The sequence below is a fragment of the Mastigoproctus giganteus genome, chromosome 3, assembly GCF_048544385.1.
Source record: "Mastigoproctus giganteus isolate SK-2022 chromosome 3, ASM4854438v1, whole genome shotgun sequence".
NCBI lineage: Eukaryota > Metazoa > Arthropoda > Arachnida > Uropygi > Thelyphonidae > Mastigoproctus > Mastigoproctus giganteus.
In genome coordinates, this window is record NC_143577.1 from 198,779,668 (window position 1) to 198,801,901 (window position 22,234).

The window sequence follows — 22,234 nt, forward strand, 5'->3', positions numbered from 1 at the left end:
CTTTGAATAGTATTGAAAATATAAAAAGTGAACTTAAGGAGGACATCTGTATTTACAAAAGGACAGACCTTGTTTCGGTTCCTTTCCCCACTAATAATCTAAATTACTTAATCCAGATATTCTGATTTCTGTATTTAGATTAATTTAAGTCAAGTTATGATAGAAACTAGCTAAATCAACTAGAATGCCTTTATTTTGTGGTTACAGTATTTCTCCAAGCTTAAAACATTAGGAAGACCTTGTTGATTATGTATGGACATCTGTGTCTGTTATCAACCGTGTAATACATTATTGCAGATTTTGAAGGGTTAAGTTTTACCCTTAACCCTTCAAAATCTGCAATAATGATTTGCTCATTGAAACAGCAACCAACAGTAATTCAACCATCAGTTTTGGGTACAAAACTGATGGTGAAGGACCTCGGTGTCTATTTTGATCCGAAGCTGAAATTTAATGTTCACACAGAATACCTCCGGAAGCGATTTAACACCCTACGCTGGAGAGCGAAGCAACACTTACTTCATTCCAACGATGCCGCAACCACTACCACATATCTTCAAACCACTGGTTATTTTATACGCTGATGAAATTTGGGCATCTGCGTCGCTCTCACTTCAAAAACCGGTGTTCTCGTGTGAATACTGGATCCTGAAATGAGCCACAAATAAGCATCGCCGACCCCCTCAATTGAGAACAACTGACATGGCTGAGCAGCTAAATGTGCCCGAAAATGTACACAGGAGTGATAAACGCCCCAAACATCTGGAATTTCTGTCAGTGGCACAATCCTCTGCCATCCGTGAGGTCAGAATCCACACTAATCATCAAATACAACCGGTTGAACTGTGTAGTCGGTTCCTGCCTGCCCAGGAAAAACCCCAAAATTCAGGCACTGCTACGTCTTGGAGTCAACCTACAGAAAATGGCTACCGACTACACATACCGTCACATGCTCCTCGAGTGGATTACAACTGTGGAACTGGGATAAATTCCCCCAAACTGGGTTACGACGTTCAGTTCCTCTTTATATTTTCCTATTATTATAATTTCATTTTTATATGTTTAATTTTGTGTAACTCATAATTTCCCGTGTAACTGTAATTTTGCCTATTTATCACATATATAATGTAAAACTCCTGCCCATGTCGTTGTGATGAGGATTATTGTTACTAGTACATGTGCTGTACTTAGCTGCAATAAAGAAATTATTATTTTTACTGTCAAGGAAATGAAACTGAATTGCTTTGCTTGCCACCACCACCACGTGCATCTCATATTCTCCAAACTCTTGACGGTTCTGTTTTTAAACAGCTGAAAATATTTTGTCATCCGGAAGCTTCTACATGGGTACACAACGTTAATCTTTTTCCATTGTCTAAGTTTCAGTTTGGAGAAGTGTTTACCAAGTGTTTACATACCAAGCTGCAAAGCTTGGTATGTAAAGCTTATACAGTAGACAAGCTGTAAAAGGTTTTCAATACGCTTGGATCAAACAGTTGAATCATTATGCCATTCCTGATGAAAAGTTTGTTCCACTCGAGGCTGTTGAAAAGAAAATCTCAAACCTAGTGAAAGAGGTCGTCAAAACTCGGAAAATTGAATATTGAAATGGCACGAGGTTTAGGATCATTCTAACGACAACACAACAATAGTGATGTTGAGATGAGAAATTTACAGCTATCTGCGATGTACTGTATATAACCAATATACGAAGTTAAGCACCTGTTGTAAATGAAAATACAATCAAAAGTGGACAAACAATGCAAGAGTATTAGACCTAAATATATCACTTGAAAAATCTCTGGTAGAAAAAAGTTATTCTGATTATTGTTTCCTCTCGCCGTTAAGGTTAACTCCTATAAATGAACAACTTAAAGTAAATCCAGTCATTTGACATCTCCAGAGAATACTGACTTGAAGCAACAAAAAAAAAAAAAAAAAAAAAAAGAAGACAGAAAGCAGATTCAAAGCACTCAGTTTGTTGGTGCCTCTACGTCATCTGCAGAACAGATAACTATTACAACAGATGATGGTGAAAGGAACTGTGGATTTTTTTGGACTTTAAATTATGACATTAAAAATGAAGCTGGAACTAAATCCAGTGGTCTTTTCTGATACCATGAAATTTATGTTGATGCAACAAAAGTGGGAAAAAAAAAACCTCTCAAATTTGAAAAATTGTAATAATTGGTATGATTGATCACAAATAAATATTAGTAAGTTTAATTTGAGTTTAATTAAATATTTCGACAATTCCTTTTAAATACCAATTTAATGTGACTGATCCAAATAAAATACCGATTGATGATCCATGTATCCTAATCTGCGGTACCAGTCTATTTTCTAAATTTTCACAGATAAGAGAATAAATTTTTCGTGTTTTCTTGTTACAGTTTAAGGCGAGTATTTACTCTTTTGCACAGTAAATGAATTATAATTCCCAAGTAAACAAGTTTAAATTACCATTATGAGTGCTAAGTGATCCAAATATTCAGACCATACGCTATTCTGCTCTTGATAGGCCCGTAATTCTAGGAATTTACACGGATACGAGAGTGTCCGTGTATGTTTTTGCATTTTGCCTGTTTACTGGGAGAAAAAGACCGTGGAATAATAACGAAGAAATGCTGCCACAACTAACTCAAACCGAGTGAAAAATGCCTCAGAAATTCCTGCAGTGTAAGACAGGACTCGAATTTAGATCTCTCCAAACTCTGATGCAAAGTGACTGAGCCACTATACGGAGGTCTGATTCGGATATCTTAAATATTTGTAAGGAAAAGACAATGTTCGAAGAAGCGAATTGAAGTCAAATCTAAATGAAGACGAGTTTTCAAAATTAACGTTTCTTGTTTATATTTACTGTTTTTCAAAATAGCACTTCTTCTCCTGTGATCTTTAGATTTTGAGTTTGGGTTTGAAATATACCAGAAGAATTATTATATCAATCATTTTTTAAAATTAAATCTTACGCCTTTTAATTTAAATTCACATGACTTAAATCGAAAATTGTAAATTTACAGAATTTTAAGAAGGAAAAATTAAATGATACTCGTATACATGAACAGGAGGATTGGTCTCAGCAATACAAATATCCTCTAGCAAGCTAAAGTTACATCTTAAGTGAAACGGGCAGTGGGTGGTTTACAGATATGATTCTTCACAATCCAACATTTCCATTAAGTAGAGAGTAAGCCAACGTTTTTATTGAGCTCAAGTCTGTTGAAGAGCCATATCCATTTTCCATTGTTTCTTGCACTGAGAAGAATAGAGAATACAGTGAATGCTGTGTTTTTATCAATTTATTCATCCATTTGTCTTTCTTTTGAAACTGGCGAAGCTTACAGGAAACTAATTTCTTTTCGGCAACGTATTTCGGAACATATCCATAACTGCTAAAGCTCCCGGCAGAAGCAGGAAAAGTCTCTTCATATCTAATCCCTACTGTCACACCAATAAAATATATCCAGTTTCATATTTTCAATCACTTTCCAGTATCTTGAATTCCAAGGGAGAGGGAAAAAAAACCGAATATCAAATCGAGAGAGAGAGAGAGAGAGAGAGAGAGAGAGAGTGTGTCATGGAAACTATTGTACACAGTTCACCGTTGATAAAAAGAACGCGATAGAGTTACTGACGCAGCTAGGGATCATGGCAAAGGAATAAATGCTGCGCATTTGAAATAAATAGTCACTTCTCTAAACAAAGGATAAGCTTTCTGTTGTCGACATCTCGCACGTGGAAAACCTTCCCCAGAAACTGAAGTGAAAAGCGAAGCAGTATATGATGGATATTTCCACTTTCACAAATAACTACATGAGCGGTGTCTAATGTCAGAAAAACTCATTTTTTGTATTAATGAAACTGGATGACAGTTTTGGTGAAATATTTGTCAGGGTAGTATAATGGTTAAAAAAGCGATTTTGAAACTTAGTTCGAATGGTAGAGGAAGATGATGACATTTCTTATAAATGTTTCTTGTTTATGGTTATAGTTTTACAAATAATAAACGAGAAATTATCCGACGAAATGGGCAAAAGCGAAGCAAGACTAAGGATAGCGATACGTTCTTTATAAGTAAATGTTTGAGAAAAATAGTTTCAGACCCCAAGTGAGTTGCATCCGGAAAGCAAAGAAGAACTGCTGATAAGAAATTTATGACGAAAGTAATTGGGCCTCGTGATTTCCTACAGATTATTTCGTTTTGGAACGGAAATGTCTGCTATTATTTCTCAATGGAATATACGTTTTTAAACCATAATTTTTTGTAACTGTGGCAAACTTCGAAATATTTATTCGTTATCTATACTAGACCAAATCCTAACTGCTATTTTTGTTTGTTCTCAAATACAGAAAATCGAGAGTTACTTCCTCACCTAAACACTAAATCTTTTATAAATCATAATATTATATTTTCTTACTAATGATAAACAGCTTTTTCTAAGAGTATATATATTTGTTATATAAAAATGATCTTTCCTCTTTTCATATTATCCAAATGCCAGGGACACTAGAATATGAATAATCTTTCCTCTCTTGCAATTATCTGCTACCTCTGCCAGTTTTATAATTAACAAAGTTTCTTTGAGTGCCTCAGTTATTTATGTTAGCTGTATTCTTGATGCAGAGTCATAAGCAGTATCGGTAGCTGTGGCCTTTAGGATAAGAATATTATCAGCAGTTAAATGTTATTATTAAGCTTAGAAAGAACAAAACAGAAAACGTAGAAGTGGTATATGAAACGACACATGCAAACATTCATGCCAATAAATGTGATTTTGTTTTTCTCTTACTGAAAGAGTATTCAGGAATTCATAAATTTAATATGTAGCGTTGGGAATATTTATTAAGGGTTATTTATTATTCATGCAGATATAAGGCGACTAGAGCGTTTCTTTTGAATGTTTTTTTTTTTTTTTTTCCCCCAATCTTTTCATAAATACTGTGAAAGTGCTTCACAATGTCAACACACTCTTTCTCTCTTTCGCATTGACACCATGTCAATGCGAAATAGGTGAAAAATGGAATAGGTAAAAACCTCTTATAAGGTTTTTTTTTTTTTTTTTCAAGCTCATAACAGTTTCTTGCGTCATTGACAGGATTCGAACCTCAGCCTTTTCCACGTGGTGTGGGGAGGACGGCAATACAATCACTGTGCTATTCGCGCGGGCGATGCCTTTTCTGCAGACGTCTAATTCAGCCTCTTTATTCCAAACTATATGAAAACTTGTATCAACCAGCCAATAATCATTCATAGTTCTCAAAACTCAATAAACTAAGTTTTTTCTTCATTTGTTCCTTCTGTATTGGGAAAACCTTATTTATATATTTTTTGAAAATTACAACCTACAGAAATTAAAGACCTATATCAAATTTCTCCTTACTTCTCCACCATGAGCCCCAGAACTGGTTCTCGTAATCTATAGTCAGAGGCGGACTGGGTCAAAAATTCTTATCGGGGAAAACTTGTAGCGGCCTCATACTAGTGTTTATGGCCACACCGGCCTCCATCGGTTTTCGGGCCACCGAGGTTTCCCCCGGTAAGTCTTATGGATATTTAAAATGAATTGTCGAAATATTTACTTAAACTCAAATTAAACACACTCTCTGTAGTACTCTAGTACCATGAGCTATGTCTGGTAGGAGCTGTTCCGCTGGGACTGAGAGCATGGTCTTCACAGTCAGGAGATATTAGAAATCCGCCTGTGGTGCTTCACTAGGATCGGGTGTGTATTTTGACCAGTGGTCGGATTAAATAGGTATTCCACTGTTGCTGAAAGGCACAAGTTCTTGAGTACACAAAATTGATAAATTAAAAGAGAAACACAAAGAGAAAACTAGAGTAAAGAAGACTTGTTACTCAAATATTTCTAGAGGAAAATAAATAAATAAAAATAAAAGGGGAGGTTGTAGGAGAGAGGAAGAGCAAGAAGGAAGAAAATGTGGAAATCAGGCGGCTATAACAACAGTACTACATGAAGGATAGTTAGTAAATTGTAAATTAATTTTACTAAGTTAGTAAATTAATTGTAGATTCTGGAGTGAGTGAAAAAGGTCCCACACAGACTTGTTTTACCTGGGATGATCGTCTCACGTACCGTACCTACCACTTCGCTAACGCTAGATCTAAAACATACGTATCAATGTGGAACAATCAGGCAAAAGGTTGTGGGAATAACTAAATTCTAAACTGATATTTTATATATAGAAATTCCTTGTTCAATCTCGTTGCGTGAGTTAGTGATTTGATATTTTGCTCTTTCTACATATCAAAACATATATAAGTTTCGAATACTCGCTCCTCAGGTAGATGGGCAGAGTAGCTGGCAAGCTATTTATCTCTAGATCAATTCTGTATGCTAACTTAGATATCACCCCCAGACAAGTAGCATATCTCATCAAGGAACCTCCATGTACTTGCACAACTCCTCACTGGGCGAATTGATGCTCCCAGTTTTGTGAACATCCTCCAAGAATATCTGGGAGAAATAACATGAACCCACGTCTGCTATACTCCCAGCAACCTGGCCAGCCTATGGAATATGTTCCTTGTGAATATAATTGAGTTCTGTAATGTTTTGAGTATACTTCCAGAAAAATTCTGTGATGAGAAATAAAGAACACAGATCCTAAAATAAAGGTGTCCAATGACCCACTTCTGGCAGAAGCTTGTCCGAAAATGAGGTCGGCCGAAAGAGAATATATATATATATATATATATATATTTTTTTTTTTACTCCTTCCATTTTAGAATAGAGAAAAATGAAATACTTAATTTCTTGTTACGTTTTTATGCTGTCTCTTTATATTTACTTTCCATATATTATTTTGTATACTCTGTTTTCCCTGCTTTTGCACATTTTAAGTGTTTGTTTACTCAAAGCAATGTTTTGAAATAATTGCTATATCTATATCGGGAATAGCTATGTACATAATGCTTGTGTAAGATAATCCTCCCGTCATTGAAAATATTATTCTCTGTATACCCTTCTAGCCAAATAGCAGTTTAGGCGTTTATTGCCAAATTTTGGCAATAAACGGATTTTACGCTCTCGTTTTTACGTAAATTTTCCGTTGAGCCCACCAGATATCCATGGCTGAATGCAGTCTAATTGCATCCACACGTTGCAATGTAATAGTTTCAAATTTAGCTTTCTTAGGACCGATCTTAGACTTTGATGAATAAGGAAACGTTGTTGTAAAGACAATGTTATCCATCCTGTCATTCAGAGACCTTAATTACCTTCTCAAAATGGCCTTGTTTCCTTAATGCTCTTATCACAAAATGCAGATCCTCCTTAGGAGACTTTCCAGGAATCATAATTGAGGCAGGCCACTTCCACTTTGAAACTTTCTCGATCATTTCGTTTATTAACTTTGTTTTCAATAGTGAAGATTTCTTTATTCACATTATATAAGCTATATCATTATTTCCTTTTTTATTTATTTGCATATTTGGCATTCATTTGGTTGTGTTCCAGCATTAATGGGGCTCTAGGACTAAAGAAAATATAGGAATCGAGGTAAAATTTGTTGAACTAGTGAATTATTACATCCTCTTTTTAATTTTACTTCGGCGTGATTTTTAACGTACAAAAGCATAGAAATGCTATTAGGAACAGTATAAGTAAGGATTGCTTAATTAAGTATATCAACACCCTCTTCCTTCCTTCCTCTTTCACTCTCTCTTAATCATTTAAGCCTCTTAAGTTGCCTCTATTTAATGGGGTCCAAACAATGTATTCAACACGTAATTCTGAGTTTAATATGTGGCTCACGGGTTAACACCTTTCAGAAACATAAGCTTCAACAGCGGACTATTCACCTGAAAGAGATGAGCCAATTATCTTCTACAATGTAAGCAAGAGATTAACAATCCTGGTCCGTTGCAGGCATCGAATTAAATCGATAACCTTAAACTTCGTAATGATCTCTGTCTAGTCCAGCCGCTCTCTGTTTAGTTGAGGCATCCACAACCGCCACAAAAAGAATTCTAAAATCTACGTTACGTCTCGTTTCCGAGAAGGAAAAGGGAATAACTGCCTGTTTATTAATTTTTCAAAGACTTCCTCGCACAATCTACACGAAGATGCGCAAAGCACTGTCTAGAGAGCTCGGCTATCCATTAGCTCTTCCATTCCGTAATTCCCTAAAGATATGCAAATAGTTCGCGCAATCTTTCATTCATGAGAAATCGAAAAGATACACAAAAATATTCAATCTCGGGAAACTTGTTAGAAGAATTCTATCTTCTATTTAGTAATGCATCGAGGGCCTATTCTTTCTATCAGGTTTTGAAGAGAGGGACAGTAAAGAAAAAATCGAAAACAATTTTTTAGCGCAAACTAATTCTCTGTATAGTCGCAAGCAGTAAAATGTTCTTTGTTTCTCCCTCCCCCGGTTAAATCGAAATATTTATTTTTTCCTATTCCCTTGAGTAGTTGTACTTAATATATTTAATTCTTTCCCCAATAAAAGAAAATTCTCTAATTCTGTTACTTCACGAGCAAGTACTAAATTCTTGGTATTTTGTTTAGTTAATTAATGCAACTGCATCGGTCCTCCTCAACAAATCCCTCATTGGTTTTTGTCTCTTTCTTAGGTTTTCGCTACTGCTTGTCATAGTGACACAAACAACACTGATACTCGCATAAATACGTATTTTCACTTGTGTGTGTGTGTGTATTTGACAGTAATGATATTTTGCTTAAAATCGTGCACGCTTCGAGGATGTTTTATCCAATTTCCTAATTAAACTCGAGAAGGACATTACGTAATGTACTACTAAGTAAGAAAGATTTAATAAAGACACTTTTCCACGTGACTTATTTTAATTAGTTTATTGGTATGCAAAGTACGGTTAGTATAGTTAGATCCTAAACAATCCCAGTGACTAAATAAAATTGGCTACATTTCGGATTGCAATATCGAAATCCATTTTCGGGCTTGGATTTTTGGGTTCTATAAAATTATGTACAAAGAGACATTAACAAAGATTTGACAATATATGAACCTAATTCTGTAGTTAAGTTTTAAATTAGAGTTAAAATTAAATTCTGAGTGATCCTTATCTGTTCTACTAGATAGGATGATTGATGAATTCTTCTAATAAGCCACAAACCATTAAACTTAGAAATAAATAAAATGAATGCATGTACTTACCTACTAGGAGGAGTTCTATAACTTGACCATTGAAGAGAAAACTGTACTACTGAGCAGAAACTGAGTATTTAAAGAACCCTAGACATTACTTCACATGGAGTACTTTAAATACTCTGGAACGTGATAATACTGCTCTAGTCCCACTTTTCGGTTCCCTAGTCAGTCTATTATAAGTTGCAGAGTATTTAAGTCACACTAGACATTTTCTAAGTAAAGTTCCTCGTTGTAGTGTAGGTTTGGTCAAGCTATGGACCTCCTCCCAGTAAGCACATGCATCGATCTGATTTATTAAAGGATCGTCATCCTTCCCACACCGGGTGGAAAAGACCTGAGTTCGAGTCCCGTCGATGATGGGAAGAATTTTTATATCCTTCCTCACAGCGTGGCTGAATTAGTCGCTCTCAGGCGAGAGTAGCATGGTTTTTCTCCCGGAAACTCGGGTTTTTCATCCATCAAACAGAAAATCGACCTCTTTTTACGGAAAATATATATGGAGCAAAATAGCCTTAGTCGCCGATGCTCCTAAAATCTTACGATAATAACAACAACAATAACTGATTTATTGCATTTCTTAAAAACAGAAAAAGGTCACGAGGCCTTCTTCACCCTCTACATGGTGAAGGGGCCTCCCAGTAATGCTACCGATCCTCCAGGTTAGCATAACTGGGATTCAACGCTCACATCTTAGGTTGTGGACTAACACCATAGCAATCCTGTGTATTTTCCATGCGCTGCAACGTGGAAATTCGGAAGGGGGGGGGATGCTGGTAGTTGGAGGGCCAGCTTCACAACACGACTGGCCTCTTCTTCCACACGATGGGTGATTCTGCGATAGTTCGCCTGCAAGTCATTAATTCTTGCCATCCCTGCTAACGGTATCAGTGGAGCAAGCGAAAGAGTTTCCTGCGTCTGGATTTCTAATCGAAGGAAGAATATGGCTGAAGCCCAAAACTTTTGGTGTAGAGTATGTACAGAGGAACTTACTAAAAATTTATGAAATTAATTATATTATGAATGAGTTTGAGTCTTTTTTTTAATTTATATCATTTTTATAACTTTTATGTATTATGCACTGATGTGTATAAAATTTAATACAAAATTTCTTAACACGCCATTTAGATTTTTTAATGACTTCGTGAATTTTTTTTTTTTTTTTTGTTTTGAGGGCTGCAGGAACAAACAGTATGGGTAGAGTTCGAGTGCGGTTTCCCTTACTGCAGGTGCGGGTCTAATACAGTAGACCCGCTCAAGACTCTACCGGTATGTGATGATTAAACATCCCCAAAATCGCCTGCTCCTTCTGTTTAACAGAATCTTCTTTGAAAAGCAGTTTACAGACTCCTGGCAAATGGCAAGTTTATTTACTCTCGTCAAGCCAGTAAAGGACGCAGAAATTCCAGATAACTATCGTACTTTAGTTTTGACTAGCTGTTTGCAAAATCCTGCAGAGAATGGCTAGTGCTCATATGGTACTTGGAAGAAAATGACCTTCTTTCCAGAGTGCAGTGTAGCTTCCAAAGGAACAGGTCCACACTGGAACATTTAATTCGACTGGAAACATCTGTCCAACGTGCGTTCCTGAAACTCGAGCAACTGGTTTTTATTGATATGGAAAAAAACGTACGACGTGACTTGGAGATTTGGTATCTTAAAAGATTTTTATAATTTTGGCCTTTTTTCCTGTTTTCATTGAAAACTTTTTACTTTGCTGCTGCTTCTAAGATCGAGTAGGATTCACTCCCTGTCGGTCATTTTTTGAAGAGCTGGGAGTTCCAGTGTCATTTTAACTGTTAGATTTTTGCCATAAAAGTGAATGTCATTACAGAACAACTTCCGCCATCTGTAAACATGGCCTTCTCTGTTGATGATTTTATTATTCTTTTTCCTAGTAATAAAACATGAGGATTATTGAACGACAGTTGCCACAATCCATAGACTATGTATTTCAACTCCTGTGCAGGTGCCAGTGTCTTCAGGTCCATCATCGCAGAGGATGGTTTTCGTACATTTTAATCACAAATTTAGGATATCCACCCTAAATTTGAATTAAAGCTTGCACAAAATGCTGTTACAAGAAATAGCTGAGACAAATTTTTGGGACTCGTATTTAATAAAGGTGTATTCGTCAGCTGCGTACAAAGTGAGGATTGAATATCCTCCCTCTCTCCCTCCTCTACTTCGTGCGGTGCAGATCGGTGCACGTTATTATAGATTACAAGCGTATTGAATCTGCTAGAAAGAGCTTCCCTGCGATCAAGGCAACTTCAACCATAGCATATTCGTGTACCAGCCCGCAACTTCTCTCTTAACGTCTGGAGAAGGCCGACACTTCATCTTCTGTCTATTTGCAGTTCTACTTATGCATTGGTATTAATGGCTCCCAAGCGTACGGTCATAACCGTAAGTGTATTATTTCTTAGTAGCGTGTGTTTGCCACCGATTTGCATGTTTCATGCTGAAAAATTCGATATAACTCACAGGGTAAAGCCTCCACTCTTCTGCCTGAGATCTTTTGGAATCAGATTTTCATATTCACTTTTACTGGATTCCCAAACCACATTGAGTTCAGGGGGAAGTTATTTGACTGACATTGCAGCTAAATGAGCAGTGACCTTGAATACAAAGGAAATTGTTTTCCCAATGGCAACATTCATGGCATGGGCTGGCTTAAAACAAATTATGCAAGATTAAGCCAGCAGTTGTAGCAATCTAGTCTGTTCAGAAATCATAGAGGAATTTGTTCTAGACCAACTCTGCATAGGTCACGGTCATCTTACACATCTTTTCTGCTGAAAACCGAGGACCCTGTTCTATGCGAAGTCTTTTACGCCAATTTAACCATTAAATATGTGTTTATTGAATGTCATTAATATCATTATTTTATCGATGTCCATCGATTTTATTTTAGCGCTTTTAATCATCTGACTAAGCCTTGTACACTCAGATTTTTTGACAAAAACATGTCTGAAATGTTTCTTTTGAAAATTATAAATTTATATATATATACTCAAGTAAATGCGTTTTAAATAGTTATCGCACACTCTTATTTCTTATGGTTTTTATTGAGATTTGCATGGTAACGTAATTGTAGATTATTATTGATTTTAAAGTATTTCTTTGGACTTTGTGACTCGTGGCCTCAGTTTCCGATGCGCCAGAAAAATTCAGTCAAAGCATCCTTGTTCAATAAGATTAAATATCGTAAGGAGTTTCGAATAAGGCTACCTAAGCCTAGTCATGGTCTTCCGTCAGCATCAGAAGCAATTCAAAGAATTGATGAGGTGTAACAACATCAACTCTTTCAGATTTGAAAGACCCAGTCCGTCAGAAGGTAACGAACGTTCCATCGGAAATTCCATTCGAGGGACATTTCGTTGATGCACAGCCGTGGTGAACACACTGCCCCGCCTTGATCACTTTATTATATATATATATATATATAAATAAATAAATGGTGAATACATGGAAATTTGATAGTCAATATAAAGATTTGTGAAAGTTTTACCTTTGTTATTTTTCTAAATTGATCACTTTTCGCCCTTGGTGCACAAATTTCGAAATTTTTTTATTGTTTAAAATACTCCTGGATATATTGATTCCAATGCAAAAATTGCTTATTGATGCGACGTATAGTTTTCGTTTTATTAATTTTATAAGTGGAAAACAATCGTGTACTTTAACTTCCTGTACTCAGCTGTTAAAATTAAGTGTCATAATATACTGTAATGAAGCCCTCGAATGTAGCACAGGTGGAAAAGACCTGAGTTCGAATCTCGTTAATGACGTGAGGAATTTTTATAGGCCTCTTTCACGAATTGGCTGAGTTAGTCGGTCTCAGACGATGGTAGCATGGTGTTTTTTTTTTTTTTTTTTTTTTTTTGCGAACTCAGGATTTTCATCTAGCAAACAGCAAATTACCACAGAACACACATTTTAGAGACATTAATATACGGTGCAGTATGGCTTAAGTTAGTTGCTTTTGGCTAACAAATCCTACAACAACAAACTGTAATGAAGAATTTTTACCCATTAAAAAATCCTAGTAAAATTCAGTTTTAGCATGACCTCAGAGAGAGAGGGAGCGAAAGAAAAAAAAAAACACCCTACACTGAACCATCTTACAACATACTGATAAGCACACGCCTGGAGAGTCTTAAGAGTGACATAGCGCACGTGTTTTCTTTCAACAACTTGGATAACCTTAAGTCATCCAATCATATATCAGCAGTCACCTAATTCCATTCAACCCAGAGCTTTATCATCTTTAAATCTATGAAATTCTGCTGTAATTTGATACCAGCTTCCACGGTAGGGAAGAACACCGCGTTGTCACCAGTGAGATTAACCACACTTGCAGGCTGCGACTGCCAGACAAAATAGATGTTAAATATTAAACTAAACCAATCTAATGCATTCTATTAACAGAGAGTAGAATAGGATAAAGCTTCATCGGGTTGATTTTGTTTTTATTTGCTATGTAATTAGTAATTTTATTAGTGCCCACCTGCCCAAGGCCTGCAGAAATTCGGTGTGTTATTTCCTTATTCTTACTTGGTTATTTGTTTCTCATTGATTTGTTCCCCCCCATCCCTTGTTGCAGCTCTTTCTGATCAGGGACTACAAACACCACATCTTTCGTTTCCTTTCATTGTCTATTACATCACGCCTTTCCTCTGGGCCTTTGTCACTTAAAACTGTGTGACACCATACGGTCAATGACTTTATATTCGTTTAACCCGCAACACGCAACATTCTTCATCATTCAACTCAACCGCCACAGCATTTCAATAAGTCCACACAAACGCACAAGCTAGAAGATCACACGTCTATTTCGAGTGGAGAGAAATTGTCTAAAGCCATTGGGATTCACCTTTTCATCACAACATTTCCAATGATAGATAACAGTTATAATTTGTTAGACTTGTCTTCTCTGTTCTGATCAGCTTTGGATGACACAACAGTACAAACAGCTACTTACTTGCTGACAGTACTCTAAATTAAAGATAGCAAAAATATCTTTTTCGAATGTTTCTTTTGGAAGAGGATCAGAAATTTATTTTATTTTATTTTTCCAGCACGATCGTTTGTCTGTTTCTTACTACGACAGGCTTCCTACGGAGATCTCGACAAGGATTTAGTTCGGGTGATCCCTCGGACTCCTTCATATGTTGCGATTATTATCCCACCAAAGGCATCGCTGCCTCTTCCATCACAGTCCTTTGTTTGGACGTCTTTTCTCTACTGATGCACTTCATCCTTGTTTCTCTCATGCACGGATTTTGCCTTTTTACAGAAAGTCTTAGCGTAAAGCCTGCTCCTGTCGCGTTCAACACTTACGGGCTCTCGGAACGAGGTGCAGCATTTTCCGAGGATACTTAGCAAAGCTGTACTTCTCATCTCGCTGTGTGCGCTTTTTTGTATCGCCTGCTTTGACTTCTCTCTCTCTCTCATTCTGCGTCCATCCCCTTAGAAGGGAAAGCTCATTCTGTCCGTTCCCAGATTCCCGCCCCAAAGTCTTAGCGTTTGACAGAGAAAGAAGTTATTTGTTTCTCATTTTTTGTTAACTATTTATCTACACTGCCTGGCCACCTTATGAGGACTGTGAGGCAGTAGTTTGTTGGACTGCCGTTGAGCTCAATCACCGCTCCGACAACGACGCGGCATGGAGTTAACAAGGTCTCGAAATTTCACACGAGGAATATTGGACCATTTATGTAAAAAAAAAAACAAAAACAAAAAAAAAAAAACTGTAATCAATTCTTTTAGTGACCCTGGAAAAAAGACTGTGCTGACGAACGCGTTCTCCCGGTCTTTTAGTGACCCTGGAAAAAAGACTGTGCTGACGAACGCGTTCTCCCGGTTCATCTACAGATGTTCAATGAGATTTAAGTCTCAGATCATGCTAGCCAGGGTATATGCTGTAAGTCTTCCCCACGTTCCTCAAACCACTGTTATTCGCACATTTAGCGCTGTGGCTGGTTGCACCGTTATCTTGAAAGTACCCCTATCCATAGAGGTAAGCATATAATATTGTTAGATGTACCTGGTCCGCAATGATATTTACAGATGGCGTTTTACGGTGCCCTCCAGTGGGATTGGGGAAACAACGTATACCACGAAAGCATGCTCTACCGCCTCGCGTTGTTTCTTCCATATGTGCGCTCTTTTATCGGCATTGAAAACCGTAAATAGAGATTTATAAGACCAGAAGACTTTCCTCCACTCCTCTTGTGTTCATTCTCTGCATTCTTGGAACCTGGCTGCCGTATTTTCCGGTTGGTTATAACGGTAAGCATTCTTCATATAATACGGCTACTGTTCCCTCATTAAATGAAAAGATTAACTGTTTCGTCCTCTGGTGATAATTACACTTAATAAGCCGCTCCAGACGTCGAGCATTTCGATCCGCCACCTTATATTTTCGTCCGCAGTTGGGGTTGTTCGTGAATGTTTTCCGGGAAGTTTTTCCATCCGATAAAGACTCACATGACACACGTCTTTGAAAACTCGATAATTGCGAGTGCACCTCCCAAAGTTTTTGCATTTACTGTGATCGAAGCCCGAGGCAGGATTCGAACCCGCGACCTTTGGGTTGCCAGGCAGGCACCCACCCGGCTAGCCCGGTCGGCCTGAAGTGCCTGCTAAACGTGCATCCACAGTAATACCTTCTTACAATCCATGAGATCCTGTCCATTCCTCATTTTACACATCAAGTGACATGCTTTTTACATATTATTGCAGAGATCGTTATATATAGCCTAAACTCCCATGGTCCAAATAAAGTGGCCATGCAGTGTATATATTCTCATTCTTCATCCACACACACACACACACACACACTTTTAAATGTTTCCTGTTTTCGTTAAACTTTTCATCAATCAATCGTCATTTAACTTTTTCACCCGCTACGTACACTCTCGCGTCTATACGAATGGTGTTCACCTTTTCATCATGCAATCACCCCTCCTTCCACAATGCTTACAAAAACTTTGTCTATTTTTTCCTTCCGTAACACGTGGTTTGGACTTTTCTTCGTCCAATCGACGCACAAAGATACTATCAACGCCACCTACAACATCCTCAGTTTCAGGTGTACACTAGATATCTCCGACAGTCGAGGCCACCCCTGCTGAGGTTACAGAGCACGTTTACGAGTCTGCCGTCTGGCGTACGTCATCGGTTTGCTGCTCGTGGCAAATCTCTGGACTGGCTAGCTCTTTCTCTCTGCCAGTCTCCGCTTATAACGTTCGCCTGCCGCTAACCGCAGACCCCCCAGTTTCGTCACGGACGGGATAGAGGACAGAAACGCCTGTGATTCGCGAGTAATGAACCTTCTCGCGAAGTGAGTTTCCCCGTGGAGTTTGCTATCTTACAGTTCGGCAAAAATTTGGCGGGCAAATGGCCGAGTATGCGAAACTGTGTGTGTTCTATGTTCTCTGGGTGACGACACTGCTATCCCGTAGCACACTCTGCCAAGGTAAGGTGATGTCATTATTTACTCTTTAGCTAAGTTGCATGGGTAGCTAACCATCCCCACCGTCCCGTTCCATCTGAGCGTAGTACTCCTGACGAACCCAAAAGATTATCCGCTATTTAAAATGTTATTTAGATGATCTTTTCAGAGTTCAGATGATCACGTGATTTTTTTTTGTCGGTTCGTATCCCTATCTTCTGATTGAGAGGTATGTCTTTTGTCGTTTTGGATACCCAATTCCATTTAGCAGAAGCTATACATTATACTGATACACGCATGCGTTGTATAGTGTTGTTTCCTTCTGAATTATCACCTGCCAATTTATTCATTTTTCAAAGCTTAAGCTTTTTCTCATCATCTTTTACAATATTTTTTCTCATCGTTTTTCACAATTCATCGAATTTGTGTTCGGTATATTTTATTTAATAACGCTGTTTATAAGTAACTACATTTAATCACGCTTAACATTTAATATCACCCTTTTAATAAAGCTAGTCAAGTTGTCACATTTATTCACCACTACTAAAATTCATGGTCGGCCATTATAAATTTCTTTCCACCAATAGTGTTCTTTAAAATGCAAAAAGTATTAAGTATTTTAATTAAAGGAAATACTTTAAAGTTACTGTTTTCCGTTTGCCATCTAAGCATATAGTAATGTATCCAAGAAATATTTAAGACATATTTCTTATTTATTTATTTTTTTCTCACAAAAATGTACAAAGATTTATCACCATTTCTAATATCGTAAGCATTATTTTTTTTTATTTCCACGAGGGAATATCTAAAAGCCTTTCTGAGTATTGAAGAATATTAATCTTTGCTAAAAGTTTTAAGGCCATCAACGCGCGTTCTTCTTAATCCTTACAAATCCTTGTCATATTTAATTTTGAATGCCACCAACATCCTCTATTTATAATAAATACTTTGTTGATAGTTTATTAAGAGCATTTAATCCCATTTCTATACGTTTTTTATTCTCTCTAATCCATATTAATACTGCTAAGAAATTTGTTAAATCGATGGAAGTGTGTTGCCTTATTAGCCATTTTTTTCCCTATCATCTGAAGGAGGCTCGCTCTGCTTGCAACAGCCCAATCGAGTTATTCTGCTACTAATCTCCTTTCTGGACTCAGTTGTTAAAGTACAGTTAATCTCGCTACCTTAATTTAATATTTTTAATCAAATAATCATATCGGCTGTATCCGCTCCAATACTCAACTTTGTCAAGTGCTTCTGATCCCAGCCTCTCCTACTGTTCGGATAATTGCATTCATTATAACGACCTTGTTGATAATGATCTCATTAGGTATTTATCGTTTGCAACTTAGCTCAGTATGGAAGAATGATTGTTGCCCATTTTGCATTGTTTCAGCTGTTCTGTCACTTAATTATTGTTAAGTACCCGTTATTTAAATTCACGATATCTGCTGCTAAATAATTTGCACGGATCTCTAATTGTACAAGAATATTTTTCTCTAATTGTACAAGAATATTGAGTGCTGAATTAGTACCGATTATCTGATTTTTCTACAGTTATTTTAGTCTTGTTTTTAAGATAACTGGGCAAAGTTTGGACAGAACACAAAGAAAAATTGAACAATGGAATTTACGTCACGGTTGACAAAGCTGAACTGAGCTGTGTTCCAAAGCTCCATTGTTGTATTTTGGCAACATAATCCATCTAAACTACAGAATTCCTCTTTTATTTACAAAATAAACTAAAGTAAAAGAAATAATTAAAGGATTAATTTGATTAGAAACTTGATTGTGTACTCTTATTTTCTTTCTCATACTAGAAGCAAAATGAACCAACATGGTCTTTTGTAAAGTTCGGTCTTCTACTTTTTTTTCTTTTTTTTTTTGAAATTTTTGTCAGCTTCCATATTATAGAACTTGGGGGGTCGAAAGTTTTCAGAAAATTAGGATCTGATTGTTTATATTAGCATAAAGGTGGTATAGGTCACTGCACTTGGATTGCCGGTATCCATCATAAGACCATATATTGATAACGTCCTTCCCCAACTATATTAGATCTTTGCACTTGTTGAAAGGCATGTTAACATATGTTTGCTAATTTAGAAGTACATTAATTCACAAGCAGATTGCAATATTTTTCCTTTCTTAGCAGCTGTACCTCAGTAGTTCTTAAACATGAATATATCTTTCATTTCTTCTGTATCTGCCTGTTGCTGAGTTTTCTCTTCCTCTTTTATTTTACGATCACGAAATCTTAATTTTCGAAATAGCACTTCTTATTATCACAGTGACCGCGGCTTTTCTTAGATCTTTTGTTTTAGAAGTAAAAAGAAAAAAAATCTATCTGGAAATAAGTCTCTTCTGTTGACTCAAGCGAGGAACCTTTTTAAAAGAGTTACGTAGTACTTGATGGTGTTTGAACTGATCTGTATTTGCTTGGTTAGAAGGGGAAAAAAACGAACGGTGTAGTTGGTGTAAAATCTAGGCTTATGGAGTAAGTAACTTTATCGCCTCTTCTGTCACCTCATATTTCGCTCTCAGTAGAAACTACAGAATTTATGTGTAAACAACTCTACCCAGAGCATGCAGCTTTTGAAAGACCATACTGTGATTGCCTTTCAATTTATTACTGGGTTAACTGGTCATTCATACGTGATTTGTTGGCGACATCTTAACAATGACAAAGATAAAGAACACCAGCGAGTTTCTTAATGGTATTGTAATGAACACTTACAATTTACATTGGTTTAAGCGAAATGGATCCCGAGAGTATTGTGTGATGCTAATGGAGAGGATGAATAACTGCCCTGATACATGACTTCAGATGAGAAAGATAATATTTTATGACCTTTTCTAAAGTTTACTGTAATCGCTCAGTAATATTTATGTGAGGCTTTAATTAAAGGATAGCAGTCGAAGGGAAATAAAAGAATTCTCCAGTCATCAGACATACGAATATACTGTTTTCTTTATAACTGTCTGCACCCTTAAATAACAATAGGCGTCTTAAACAATAGATATCTTTATATTGTTCATATATGATTGATGATCATGCTAGCTTCTCTTAGCCAACCTTCATCTTTTGATTTGTATTGGCCCAGTGTAGCATAGGTATCTCTGATGGCTATTGAATATGAAAATCAGGAGTAAGGTCAGGATGATAAGACGGATGTGGCAGGGATTGCAATATCTACCTTTAACTACTTCCGATGTTGGCTTGCGAATATGAGAGTAGGCACTATCTTTTATCCCGGATTTCTGGTAAAATACAAAGGTTACAGTATCAAAAATTCAATTTCAACTATTGGTCTTTCTAAATAAATTTCATCAGCACGCTAAACTGCACTAGGTGTCGCTTCTCCCAATAACCTAGGGGGTGAGTATTCATCCATTAAACTTTAGTGCCATTTCGAAATAATTAACAGCGCTATATGTTTTTTAACGATTAATGTGTAATCATCGCACGCCAGTTTTACGATCGATTTCTACTTAATTCCTTCATGAATTTGCTGCTCAAAGTGTATAGTGTGATAGAGAGATGCCAATATTGCTAACTTTATATCGCAAAAACTATAAGTACATATTAAAATAAGCAGATTATCTAAGATGCTTCTAGTATTCTGTATGAGATACCTTGAGTTTAAGTATAAGATTTTTTAGAGTTAATTTTAAAAAATCATTAAATAGTGAAGAATATTAAAAAAAAAAGTTTCCAGATTGAACATAAACCTTTATGGCTAATTGTACGATGAGGATATAAAGTTAAATGCGGATTTTTTTTTTTTTTTTTTTGGAAGAAGTGAAGATATCTAAATCTAAACGGTTGGCCAAAATTGTTCTTGACGATGATGTTTGACGGTCTTTAAATAACGACCTCCTCCAGGATGACGGGTGATAAGAAACGGGGGAATTTCACTCTCGCCACCTGGACGTTGCTAATAGCACCTGGGGGAGTTTCCGTGAACGATGGACGTTTGAAGAACACCATAAGAACGAAAGTCCCCGGAGTCCCTCACACGTCACAGAGATGCAGTGTGCCTTTCAGAGCAGCGCATAACGTAAGGAATGAGCAGAGAACATCAGTGTGGCCACAGTGTAAGACGGCACAATCGCTCATGCAGAAAAAAGTATCCTCTTCTCGGTGACCACAAGAGATACTAGGGCTTAATGTCGTCTCCCTGCTTTTTGCTGCTTCGCTAATTGAAGCGAAGATAAGTGAGAGTACACACTGCCGATGCACTTTACACTGTCTCGTACGAATATATACACCACTATTGTGCTTTCACCTTTCTTAAAAAAGAAAGCGTTAATCTAAGACGTAAACTCACTTTTCTTCCAACGTTAGAACGCGCAATGTTAAAATAAAAATTACAATAAAACAGTGGGAAGATTTTACACTAGTAATTAAGTTGAATTTATTTTACAAACTCCATTCATTTCTCTGCTGCAAATAACGAAAGTAAAAATTCCGATTATTTTAATTATTGTTCTCATTTTCACAGTGTGCCATTGCTGAAAGTTTAACAAACACGTGATAATCGTAGTGTGGATTTTTCTAAAGTATCAGGAAAGTCTAGCGAAAAATATTCATTCAATGGCACTGTCACAAATGTATTCCCATTGTTAAAAATAACACTTTATTGCTTACACTTAGAAGAATGGACCATTCTTAATCTCATCTTTTAAGTCCCTGAAGGCGAACTCGTTGAGGAAAATAAAGAGTTGGGTGAAGCGAGCCAATAGGAACCAAACCATAGGCATATTTCTATTGATGGCCACAGTCACTGTTGACAGTTGTGCATGACTATAAACACGACGCATCCCCCTCTAATTAGGGCATTGAAGAAGGAAATGCATCCCTCACTGCCCGATGTAATTAATAGCTGGAGGCTGTTTGCCTATTTCGTGAGAGAAGCCATCAGAGGCTTTGCTGCTGTTAACATGTCTTTATTCATAACGCGCAATAAACAGTTTCCCATTGTATCGCCATTCAAACAAGCTGCAGCTATATGCTGTCACACGATACCTCTCACACCTCTCTCTCTCATCTTCATTTTGCTTATTTTGTAACACGTGTCTCTAATCTTTTTGTAGAAAGACAAAAAAATTCGCCTCCTTTTGGAAAACAAGGTTGTAAATACCTGACGAATTTTCATATATTTATTCACCAGCCCGTAAGTTTTATCCTGCAGTTTGTACTATGTAATAATTTTTTTAAAAACAAGTTACCAGTAAAGCCTAGCGAAATATAGTGAATTGCGTTATATTTCGGGTGCGTTTGATTATTAAATAACGTACGTGAAGGGGTGAAAACTTTTATAATGTACTCAAGAAGTGTTTACCAAAACATCACCGTAAGTAGGATCTGTATGGAAGTTCTTTTGTAGAAGAGGGTGGTCTATGGGTTAACCTAACGACATGACAATCACTACAAGGCTCTTAAGAATATTCTGTTCTGAAATTTTGAAAAATTGGGTCTGTTGTTCAATATTTATCGCATCGTTTCTGTAGAGGAGGAGGTAGAGAGAGCTGTAGAATCTGAATTGAGTTGAAAACCTCCCAAGGATAAGATGGTAACTTTAGTTTAGGGAATCGACAGTTGGTCTCAAAAGCTTTCCG

The 22,234-nt window shown here is 36.9% G+C and overlaps 1 protein-coding gene across 2 annotated transcripts in view; it reads left to right on the forward strand.

Moving 5' to 3' along the window:
* Window positions 1-22,234, forward strand: part of LOC150088565 (alkaline phosphatase-like) — a 451,864-nt gene that overhangs the window by 170,190 nt on the left and 259,440 nt on the right. The window contains exon 1 of one of the 2 annotated variants that reach the window (XM_090370807.1): window positions 16,286-16,639. The exons of the other annotated variant lie outside the window; for it this stretch is intronic. Within the exon in view, the coding sequence (XP_090226933.1) occupies window positions 16,561-16,639 (79 nt within the window). The 5' untranslated portion in view covers window positions 16,286-16,560. Of the gene's footprint in view, window positions 1-16,285; window positions 16,640-22,234 lie in introns of those variants that run through there. 2 annotated transcript variants of the gene reach the window in all.